General features: G+C 43.9%; 1 protein-coding gene across 1 annotated transcript in view; it reads right to left on the reverse strand.

Moving 5' to 3' along the window:
- LOC128644018 (lysophospholipid acyltransferase 5) overlaps nucleotides 1-7,832 on the reverse strand; it is a gene marked incomplete at its 3' end in the record, with an annotated part of 90,185 nt that extends 82,353 nt beyond the window's left edge. The window contains 1 exon segment of the mRNA XM_053696781.1: nucleotides 7,744-7,832. Coding sequence (XP_053552756.1) covers nucleotides 7,744-7,777 — 34 coding nt within the window.
- Nucleotides 7,833-12,484: the final 4,652 nt, after the last annotated feature.

The raw sequence follows: 12,484 nt of genomic DNA on the forward strand, positions 1-12,484 counted from the left end.
TAGTCAAAGAGGTTTCTCTGACTCTGTGATTAATACTATGTTACAGGCTCGTAAATCTATATCTAGGAAGATATATTATAGAGTCTGGAAGACTTATATTTTTTGGTGTCTTTCTCATCATTTTTCCTGGCATTCTTTTAGAATTCCGAGAATTTTACAGTTTCTTCAGGATGGTTTAGATAAAGGTTTGTCCGCAAGTTCCTTGAAAGGACAAATCTCTGCTCTTTCTGTTTTTTTTCACAGAAAGATTGCTAATCTTCCTGATATTCATTGTTTTGTACAAGCTTTGGTTCGTATAAAACCTGTTATTAAGTCAATTTCTCCTCCTTGGAGTTTGAATTTGGTTCTGGGGGCTCTTCAAGCTCCTCCGTTTGAACCTATGCATTTATTGGACATTAAATTACTTTCTTGGAAAGTTTTGTTTCTTTTGGCCATCTCTTCTGCCAGAAGAGTTTCTGATTTATCTGCTCTTTCTTGTGAGTCTCCTTTTCTGATTTTTCATCAGGATAAGGCGGTGTTGCGAACTTCTTTTAAATTTTTACCTAAGGTTGTAAATTCCAACAACATTAGTAGAGAAATTGTGGTTCCTTCATTATGTCCTAATCCTAAGAATTCTAAGGAGAAATCATTGCATTCTTTGGATGTTGTTAGAGCTTTGAAATATTATGTTGAAGCCACTAAGAATTTCCGAAAGACTTCTAGTCTATTTGTTATCTTTTCCGGTTCTAGGAAAGGTCAGAAGGCCTCTGCCATTTCTTTGGCATCTTGGTTGAAATCTTTAATTCATCATGCTTATGTCGAGTCGGGTAAAACTCCGCCTCAAAGGATTACAGCTCATTCTACTAGGTCAGTTTCTACTTCCTGAGCGTTTAGGAATGAAGCTTCGGTTGATCAGATTTGCAAAGCAGCAACTTGGTCTTCTTTGCATACTTTTACTAAATTCTACCATTTTGATGTATTTTCTTCTTCTGAAGCAGTTTTTGGTAGAAAGGTACTTCAGGCAGCTGTTTCAGTTTGAATCTTCTGCTTATGTTTTCAGTTTTTTTCATTATAAAAACAGAATTTATGTTTACCTGATAAATTACTTTCTCCAACGGTGTGTCCGGTCCACGGCGTCATCCTTACTTGTGGGATATTCTCTTCCCCAACAGGAAATGGCAAAGAGCCCAGCAAAGCTGGTCACATGATCCCTCCTAGGCTCCGCCTACCCCAGTCATTCGACCGACGTAAAGGAGGAATATTTGCATAGGAGAAACCATATGTTACCGTGGTGACTGTAGTTAAAGAAAATAAATTATCAGACCTGATTAAAAAAACCAGGGCGGGCCGTGGACCGGACACACCGTTGGAGAAAGTAATTTATCAGGTAAACATAAATTCTGTTTTCTCCAACATAGGTGTGTCCGGTCCACGGCGTCATCCTTACTTGTGGGAACCAATACCAAAGCTTTAGGACACGGATGAAGGGAGGGAGCAAATCAGGTCACCTAAATGGAAGGCACCACGGCTTGCAAAACCTTTCTCCCAAAAATAGCCTCAGAAGAAGCAAAAGTATCAAATTTGTAAAATTTAGAAAAAGTGTGCAGTGAAGACCAAGTCGCTGCCTTACATATCTGATCAACAGAAGCCTCGTTCTTGAAGGCCCATGTGGAAGCCACAGCCCTAGTGGAGTGAGCTGTGATTCTTTCAGGAGGCTGCCGTCCGGCAGTCTCATAAGCCAATCGGATAATGCTTTTAATCCAGAAGGAGAGAGAGGTAGAAGTTGCTTTTTGACCTCTCCGTTTACCAGAATAAACAACAAACAAAGCCAAAGTTTGTCTGAAAACCTTAGTAGCTGCTAAGTAAAATTTGAGAGCACGAACTACATCCAAGTTGTGCAACAAACGTTCCTTCTTTGAAACTGGATTAGGACACAAAGAAGGCACAACTATCTCCTGGTTAATGTCTTTGTTAGAAACAACTTTTGGAAGAAAACCAGGTTTAGTACGCAAAACCACCTTATCTGCATGGAACACCAGATAAGGAGAAGAACACTGCAGAGCAGATAATTCTGAAACTCTTCTAGCAGAAGAAATTGCAACCAAAAACAAAACTTTCCAAGATAATAACTTAATATCAACGGAATGTAAGGGTTCAAACGGAACCCCCTGAAGAACTGAAAGAACTAGGTTGAGACTCCAAGGAGGAGTCAAAATTTTGTAAACAGGCTTGATTCTAACCAGAGCCTGAACAAAGGCTAGAACATCTGGCACAGCTGCCAGCTTTTTGTGAAGTAACACAGACAAGGCAGAAATCTGTCCCATCAAGGAACTTGCAGATAATCCTTTTTCCAATCCTTCTCGAAGGAAGGATAGACTCTTAGGAATCTTAACCTTGTCCCAAGGGAATCCTGCAGATTCACACCAACAGATATACCAAGTTATGTGGTAATTTTCTGGTTACAGGCTTTCAGGCCTGAACAAGAGTATTAATAACAGAATCTGAGAACCCTCGCTTTGATAAGATCAAGCGTTCAATCTCCAAGCAGTCAGCTGGAGTGGGTCGAACGGACCTAGAACAAGAAGGTCTCGTCTCAAAGGTAGCTTCCATAGTGGAGCCGATGACATATTCACCAGATCTGTATACCAAGTCCTGCGTGGCCACGCAGGAGCTATCAAAATCACCGACGCCCTCTCCTGATTGATCCTGGCTACCAGCCTGGGGATGAGAGGAAACGGCGGGAACACATAAGCTAGTTTGAAGGTCCAAGGTGCTACTAGTGCATCCACTAGAACCGCCTTGGGATCCCTGGATCTGTACCCGTAGTAAGGAACTCTGAAGTTCTGACGAGAGGCCATCAGATCCATGTCTGGAATGCCCCACGGTTGAGTGACTTGGGCAAGATTTCCGGATGGAGTTCCCACTCCCCCGGATGCAATGTCTGACGACTCAGAAAATCCGCTTCCCAATTTTCCACTCCTGGGATGTGGATAGCAGACAGGTGGCAGGAGTGAGACTCCGCCCATAGAATGATTTTGGTCACTTCGTCCATCGCTAGGGAACTCCTTGTTCCCCCCTGATGGTTGATGTATGAACTTGGCCCTCGCTAGCTGAGGCCAAGCTTTGAGAGCATTGAATATCGCTCTCAGTTCCAGAATATTTATCGGTAGAAGAGATTCTACCCGAGACCAAAGACCCTGAGCTTTCAGGGATCCCCAGACCGCGCCCCAGCCCATCAGACTGGCGTCGGTCGTGACAATGACCCACTCTGGTCTGCGGAAGGTCATCCCTTGTGACAGGTTGTCCAGGGACAGCCACCAACGGAATGAGTCTCTGGTCCTCTGATTTACTTGTATCTTCGGAGATAAGTCTGAATAGTCCCCATTCCACTGACTGAGCAGGAACAGTTGTAATGGTCTAAGATGAATGCGCACAAAAGGAACTATGTCCATTGCCGCTACCATCAAACCTATCACTTCCATGCACTGCGCTATGGAAGGAAGAGGAACGGAATGAAGTATCCGACAAGAGTCTAGAAGTTTTGTTTTTCTGGCTTCTGTCAGAAAAATCCTCATTTCTAAGGAGTCTATTATAGTTCCCAAGAAGGGAACCCTCGTTGACGGAGATAGAGAACTCTTTTCCACGTTCACTTTCCATCCGTGAGATCTGAGAAAGGCCAGGACAATGTCCGTGTGAGCCTTTACTTGAGGAAGGGACGACGCACGAATCAGAATGTCGTCCAAGTAAGGTACTACAGCAATGCCCCTTGGTCTTAGCACCGCCAGAAGGGACCCTAGTACCTATGAGAAAATCCTAGGAGCAGTGGCTAATCCGAAAGAAAACGCCACGAACTGGAAAAGCTTGTCCAGGAATTCAAACCTTAGGAACCGATGATGTTCCTTGTGGATAGGAATATGTAGATACGCATCCTTGAAATCCACCTTGGTCATGAATTGACCTTCCTGGATGGAAGGAAGAAGTGTTCGAATGGTTTCCATCTTGAACGATGGAACCTTGAGAAACTTGTTCAAGATCTTGAGATCTAAGATTGGTCTGAACGTTCCCTCTTTTTTGGGAACTATGAACAGATTGGAGTAGAACCCCATCCCTTGTTCTCCTAATGGAACAGGATGAATCACTCCCATTTTTAGCAGGTCTTCTACCCAATGTAAGAATGCCTGTCTTCTTATGTGGTCTGAAGACAACTGAGACCTGTGGAACCTCCCCCTTGGAGGAAGCCCCTTGAACTCCAGAGAATAACCTTGGGAGACTATTTCTAGCGCCCAAGAGTCCAGAACATCTCTTGCCCCAGCCTGAGCGAAGAGAGAGAGTCTGCCCCCCACCAGATCCGGTCCCGGATCGGGGGCCCGCATTTCATGCTGTCTTGGTAGCAGTGGCAGGTTTCCTGGCCTGCTTTCCTTTGTTCCAGCCTTGCATAGGTCTCCAGGCTGGATTGGCTTGAGAAGTATTACCTTCCTGCTTAGAGGACGTAGCCCTTGGGGCTGATCCGTTTCTGCGAAAGGGACGAAACTTAGGTTTATTTTTGGTCTTGAAAAGACCTATCCTGAGGAAGGGCGTGGCCCTTGCCCCCAGTGATATCAGAGATAATCTCTTTCAAGTCAGGGCCAAAGAGTGTTTTCCCCTTGAAAGGAATGTCAAGCAATTTGTTCTTGGAAGACGCATCCGCTGCCCAAGATTTTAACCAAAGCGTTCTGCGCCACAATAGCAAACCCAGAATTTTTTCGCCGCTAACCTAGCCAATTGCAAGGTGGCGTCTAGGGTGAAAGAATTAGCCAATTTAAGAGCACGAATTCTGTCCATAATCTCCTCATAAGAAGAAGAATTACTAATAATCGCCTTTCCTAGCTCAAACTAGAAACACGCGGCTGCAGTGACAGGGACAATGCATGCAATTGGTTGTAGAAGGGAACCTTGCTGAACAAACATCTTTAGCAGACCTTCTAATTTTTTATCCATAGGATCTTGGAAAGCACAACTATCTTCTATGGGTATAGTGGCGCGCTTGTGTAGAGTAGAAACCGCCCCCCTCGACCTTGGGGACTGTCTGCCATCAGTCCTTTCTGGTGTCGACTATAGGAAAACAATTTTATAAATATGGGGGGAGGTACTAAAGGTATACCGGGCCTGTCCCATTCTGTACTAACAATGTACGCCACCCGCTTGGATATAGGAAAAGCTTCGGGGGGCCCCGGGGCCTCTAAGAACTTTTCCATTTTACATAGTGGTTCTGGAATGACCAGATAATCACAATCATCCAAATTGGATAACACCTCCTTAAGCAGAGCGCGGAGATGTTCCAAATTAAATTTAAAAGTAATCACATCAGGTTCAGCTTGTTGAGAAATGTTTCCTGAATCTGAAATTTCTCCCTCAGACAAAACCTCCCTGGCCCCCTCAGACTGGTGTAGGGGCCCTTCAGAAACCATATCATCAGCGTTCTCATGCTCTACAGAATTTTCTAAAACAGAGCAGTCGCGCTTTCACTGATAAGTGGGCATATTGGCTAAAATGTTTTTGATAGAGTTATCCATTACAGCCGTTAAATGTTGCATAGTAAGGAGTATTGGCGCACTAGATGTACTAGGGGCCTCCTGTATGGGCAAGACTGGTGTAGACGAAGGAGGGGATGATGCAGTACCATGCTTACTCCCCTCACTTGAGGAATCATCTTGGGCATCATTTTTACTAAATTTTTTTATGACATAAAATACATATAGTTAAATGAGAAGGAACCTTGGTTTCCCCACAGTCAGAACACAATCTATCTGGTAGTTCAGACATGTTAAACAGGCATAAACTTGATAACAAAGCACAAAAAACGTTTTAAAATAAACCGTTACTGTCACTTTAAATTTTAAACTAAACACACTTTATTACTGCAATTGCGAAAAAGTATGAAGGAATTGTTCAAAATTCACCAAAATTTCACCACAGTGTCTTAAAGCCTTAAAAGTATTGCACACCAAATTTGGAAGCTTTAACCCTTAAAATAACGGAACCGGAGCCGTTTTTATATTTAACCCCTTTACAGTCCCTGGAATCTGCTTTGCTGAGACCCAACCAAGCCCAAAGGGGAATACGATACCAAATGATGCCTTCAGAAAGACCTTTCTATGTATCAGAGCTCCACACACATGCAGCTGCATGCCATGCTGTCCTCAAAAACAAGTGCGCCATACCGGCGCGAAAATGAGACTCTGCCTATGCTTTGGGAAAGCCCCTAAAGAATAAGGTGTCTGAAACAGTGCCTGCCGATATTATTATATCAAAATACCCAGATAAAATGATTCCTCAAGGCTAAATATGTGTTAATAATCAATCGATTTAGCCCAGAAAAAGTCTACAGTTTAAATAAGCCCTTGTGAAGCCCTTATTTACAATCGTAATAAACATGGCTTACCGGATCCCATAGGGAAAATGACAGCTTCCAGCATTACATCGTCTTGTTAGAATGTGTCATACCTCAAGCAGCAAGGGACTGCAAACTGTTCCCCCAACTGAAGTTAATTGCTCTCAACAGTCCTGTGTGGAACAGCCATGGATTTTAGTTACGGTTGCTAAAATCATTTTCCTCATACAAACAGAATTCTTCATCTCTTTTCTGTTTCTGAGTAAATAGTACGTACCAGCACTATTTGAAAATAACAAACTCTTGATTGAATAATGAAAAACTACAGTTAAACACTAAAAAACTCTAAGCCATCTCCGTGGAGATGTTGCCTGTACAACGGCAAAGAGAATGACTGGGGTAGGCGGAGCCTAGGAGGGATCATGTGACCAGCTTTGCTGGGCTCTTTGCCATTTCCTGTTGGGGAAGAGAATATCCCACAAGTAAGGATGACGCCGTGGACCGGACACACCTATGTTGGAGAAATTTAAATTTATTTTGGGGTGTGGATTATTTTTTCAGCGGAATTGGCTGTCTTTATTTTATCCCTCCCTCTCTAGTGACTCTTGCGTGGAAGTTCCACATCTTGGGTAGTCATTATCCCATACGTCACTAGCTCATGGACTCTTGCTAATTACATGAAAGAAAACATAATTTATGTAAGAACTTACTTGATAAATTAATTTCTTTCATATTAGCAAGAGTCCATGAGGCCCACCCTTTTGTGGTGGTTATGATTTTTTTGTATAAAGCACAATTATTCCAATTCCTTATTTTATATGCTTTCGCACTTTTTTATCACCCCACTTCTTGGCTATTCGTTAAACTGATTTGTGGGTGTGGTGAGGGGTGTATTTGTAGGCATTTTGAGGTTTGGGAAACTTTGCCCCTCCTGGTAGGAATGTATATCCCATACGTCACTAGCTCATGGACTCTTGCTAATATGAAAGAAATGAATTTATCAGGTAAGTTCTTACATAAATTATGTTTTTATTATTTTCATGTTGGGCTAGCGCACATGAGAATATGCAATCGGGTTTGTGCGAGACTGAGGTGTTTTTAACATGGGAGAATATGTGAATGCGCGCGTAAGTGCAGCTTTTTGCGCTCATCCGTTTAGGGCGCGAGTGAAAACAGTTTAATTTCAACTTGCAAGCTGACAATTGTTCTAGAATTAAGCTTTTTGAACTCAACGCTTGAGTGTGCGCATAAACTGTCTGCTTTATAAACTTTAATATGAGCGCAGGTAGCATGCCACTTGTAATATGTCCCAGTATATGTAGGCCATTGGTGCTGACCAGGTGCAGACTATAACACACACATGTGACACAGACAGGAGCAAGGAGGACACTCACCGATCAGCTTCAGTGTAAGGACACAGTGGGGCATCGTCCACTTAATGTCATAGTCATGAGTTGCTGTGGCATAGTAACCCCAAAGCAGGTAGGTCTGTAAAGGCAACACAGCAGGTCACAAGAGGGGCAATAACTTATGCACAGATAGTGACACGGGGGGGGGGGAGAATAACACAAAGTTACACAGTGGCCGTGTAATGACACACACACAAATAAAGGTGCAAGTAATAACACACAAAGGTAGTGATACAGGGGGCGGTAATAACACAGACAGATAGTGATACAGGGGGGGTAATAACACACACAGATAGTGATAGAGGGGGGGTAATAACACACACACAGATAGTGATACAGGGGGGGTAATAACACACACAGATAGTGATAGAGGGGACGATAATAACACACACACAAATATAGTGATACAGGGGGGGGTAATAACACACACACATATAGTGATACAGGGGACGGTAATAACACACACACATATAGTGATACAGGGGACGGTAATAACACACACACATATAGTGATACAGGGGACGGTAATAACACACACACATATAGTGATACAGGGGACGGTAATAACACACACACATATAGTGATACAGGGGCGGTAATAACACACACACATATAGTGATACAGGGGGGGTAATAACACACACACACACAGATAGTGATAGAGGGGACGGTAATAACACACACACACATATAGTGATACAGGGGGGGTAATAACACACACACAGATAGTGATACAGGGGGGGTAATAACACACACAGATAGTGATAGAGGGGACGGTAATAACACACACACACATATAGTGATACAGGGGACGGTAATAACACACACACATATAGTGATACAGGGGCGGTAATAACACACACACAGATAGTGATACAGGGGCGGTAATAACACACACACATATAGTGATACAGGGGCGGTAATAACACACACACATATAGTGATACAGGGGCGGTAATAACACACACACAGATAGTGATAGAGGGGACGGTAATAACACACACACAGATAGTGATACAGGGGACGGTAATAACACACACACAGATAGTGATACAGGGGCGGTAATAACACACACACACATATAGTGATACAGGGGCGGTAATAACACACACACAGATACTGATACAGGGGGCGGTAATAACACACACACAGATACTGATACAGGGGGCGGTAATAACACACACACAGATAGTGATACAGGGGCGGTAATAACACACACACAGATACTGATACAGGGGGTGGTAATAACACACACAGATAGTGATACAGGGGGCGGTAATAACACACACAGATACTGATACAGGGGGCGGTAATAACACACACACAGATAGTGATACAGGGGGTGGTAATAACACACACAGATAGTGATACAGGGGGCGGTAATAACACACACACAGATAGTGATACAGGGGGTGGTAATAACACACACAGATACTGATACAGGGGGCGGTAATAACACACACACAGATAGTGATACAGGGGCGGTAATAACACACACACACAGATACTGATACAGGGGGCGGTAATAACACACACACAGATAGTGATACAAGGGGCGGTAATAACACACACACAGATAGTGATACAGGGGGCGGTAATAACACACACACAGACAGTGATACAGGGGGGGTAATAACACACACAGATAGTGATACAGGGGACGGTAATAACACACACACAGACAGTGATACAGGGGGGGTAATAACACACACACAGATAGTGATACAGGGGCGGTAATAACACACACAGATAGTGATAGAGGGGACGGTAATAACACACACACACATATAGTGATACAGGGGGGGTAATAACACACACACAGATAGTGATACAGGGGGGGTAATAACACACACACAGATAGTGATACAGGGGCGGTAATAACACACACACAGACAGTGATACAGGGGGGGTAATAACACACACACAGATAGTGATACAGGGGCGGTAATAACACACACAGATAGTGATAGAGGGGACGGTAATAACACACACACACATATAGTGATACAGGGGGGGTAATAACACACACACAGATAGTGATACAGGGGGGGTAATAACACACACACACAGATAGTGATACAGGGGGGGGGGTAATAACACACACACACAGATAGTGATACGGGGCGGTAATAACACACACACAGACAGTGATACAGGGGGCGGTAATAACACACACACACAGATAGTGATACAGGGGCGGTAATAACACACACACAGATAGTGATACAGGGGGCGGTAATAACACACACACAGATAGTGATACAGGGGGCGGTAATAACACACACACAGATAGTGATACAGGGGGCGGTAATAATACACAGATAGTGATACAGGGGCGGTAATAATACACACACACAGATAGTGATACAGGGGGGGTAATAACACACACAGATAGTGATACAGGGGCGGTAATAACACACACACACAGATAGTGATACAGGGGCGGTAATAACACACACACACAGATAGTGATACAGGGGGGGTAATAATACACAGATAGTGATACAGGGGCGGTAATAATACACAGATAGTGATACAGGGGCGGTAATAACACACACACGGATAGTGATACAGGGGCGGTAATAATACACAGATAGTGATACAGGGGCGGTAATAACACACACACACAGATAGTGATACAGGGGGGGTAATAACACACACAGATAGTGATACAGGGGCGGTAATAACACACACACACAGATAGTGATACAGGGGGGGTAATAACACACACACATATAGTGATACAGGGGGCTGTAATAACACACACACACAGATAGTGATACAGGGACGGTAATAACACACACACAGATAGTGATACAGGGACGGTAATAACACACACACAGACAGTGATACAGGGGGGTAATAACACACACACAGATAGTGATACAGGGGCGGTAATAACACACACACACAGACAGTGATACAGGGGGGTAATAACACACACACAGACAGTGATACAGGGGACGGTAATAATACACACACACAGATAGTGATACAGGGGGGGTAATAACACACACAGATAGTGATACAGGGGCGGTAATAACACACACACACAGATAGTGATACAGGGGCGGTAATAACACACACACACGGATAGTGATACAGGGGCGGTAATAATACACAGATAGTGATACAGGGGCGGTAATAACACACACACGGATAGTGATACAGGGGCGGTAATAATACACAGATAGTGATACAGGGGCGGTAATAACACACACACACAGATAGTGATACAGGGGGGGTAATAACACACACAGATAGTGATACAGGGGCGGTAATAACACACACACACAGATAGTGATACAGGGGGGGTAATAACACACACACATATAGTGATACAGGGGGCTGTAATAACACACACACACAGATAGTGATACAGGGACGGTAATAACACACACACAGACAGTGATACAGGGGGTAATAACACACACACAGATAGTGATACAGGGGACGGTAATAACACACACACAGATAGTGATACGGGGGGTAATAACACACACACAGATAGTGATACGGGGGGTAATAACACACACACAGATAGTGATACAGGGGGGGTAATAACACAGACAGATAGTGATATAGGGGCGGTAATAACACAGACAGATAGTGATACAGGGGCGGTAATAACACACATATAGTGATACAGGGGGGTAATAACACACACACAGATAGTGATACAGGGGCGGTAATAACACACACACAGATAGTGATACAGGGGACGGTAATAACACACACACAGATAGTGATACAGGGGCGGTAATAACACACACAGATAGTGATACGGGGGCGGTAATAACACACACACAGATAGTGATACAGGGGGGGTAATAACACACACACACACAGATAGTGATACGGGGGCGGTAATAACACACACACAGATAGTGATACGGGGGGTAATAACACACACACAGATAGTGATACAGGGGGGGTAATAACACACACACAGATAGTGATACAGGGGCGGTAATAACACACACACACACACAGATAGTGATACAGGGGGGTAATAACACACACACAGATACTGATACAGGGGCGGTAATAACACACACACAGATACTGATACAGAGGGGGTAATAACACACAAACAGACAGTGATACAGGGGGCGGTAATAACACACACACAGATAGTGATACAGGGGCGGTAATAACACACACAGATAGTGATACAGGGGGTAATAACACACACACAGATAGTGATACAGGGGGGGTAATAACACACACAGATAGTGATACAGGGGCGGTAATAACACACACACAGATAGCGATAACAGAATTTATGTTTACCTGATAAATTTCTTTCTCCAACGGTGTGTCCGGTCCACGGCGTCATCCTTACTTGTGGGATATTCTCTTCCCCAACAGGAAATGGCAAAGAGCCCAGCAAAGCTGGTCACATGATCCCTCCTAGGCTCCGCCTACCCCAGTCATTCGACCGACGTTAAGGAGGAATATTTGCATAGGAGAAACCATATGGTACCGTGGTGACTGTAGTTAAAGAAAATAAATTATCAGACCTGATTAAAAAACCAGGGCGGGCCGTGGACCGGACACACCGTTGGAGAAAGAAATTTATCAGGTAAACATAAATTCTGTTTTCTCCAACATAGGTGTGTCCGGTCCACGGCGTCATCCTTACTTGTGGGAACCAATACCAAAGCTTTAGGACACGGATGAAGGGAGGGAGCAAATCAGGTCACCTAAATGGAAGGCACCACGG

The sequence above is a fragment of the Bombina bombina genome, unplaced genomic scaffold, assembly GCF_027579735.1.
Source record: "Bombina bombina isolate aBomBom1 unplaced genomic scaffold, aBomBom1.pri scaffold_981, whole genome shotgun sequence".
Lineage (NCBI taxonomy): Eukaryota > Metazoa > Chordata > Amphibia > Anura > Bombinatoridae > Bombina > Bombina bombina.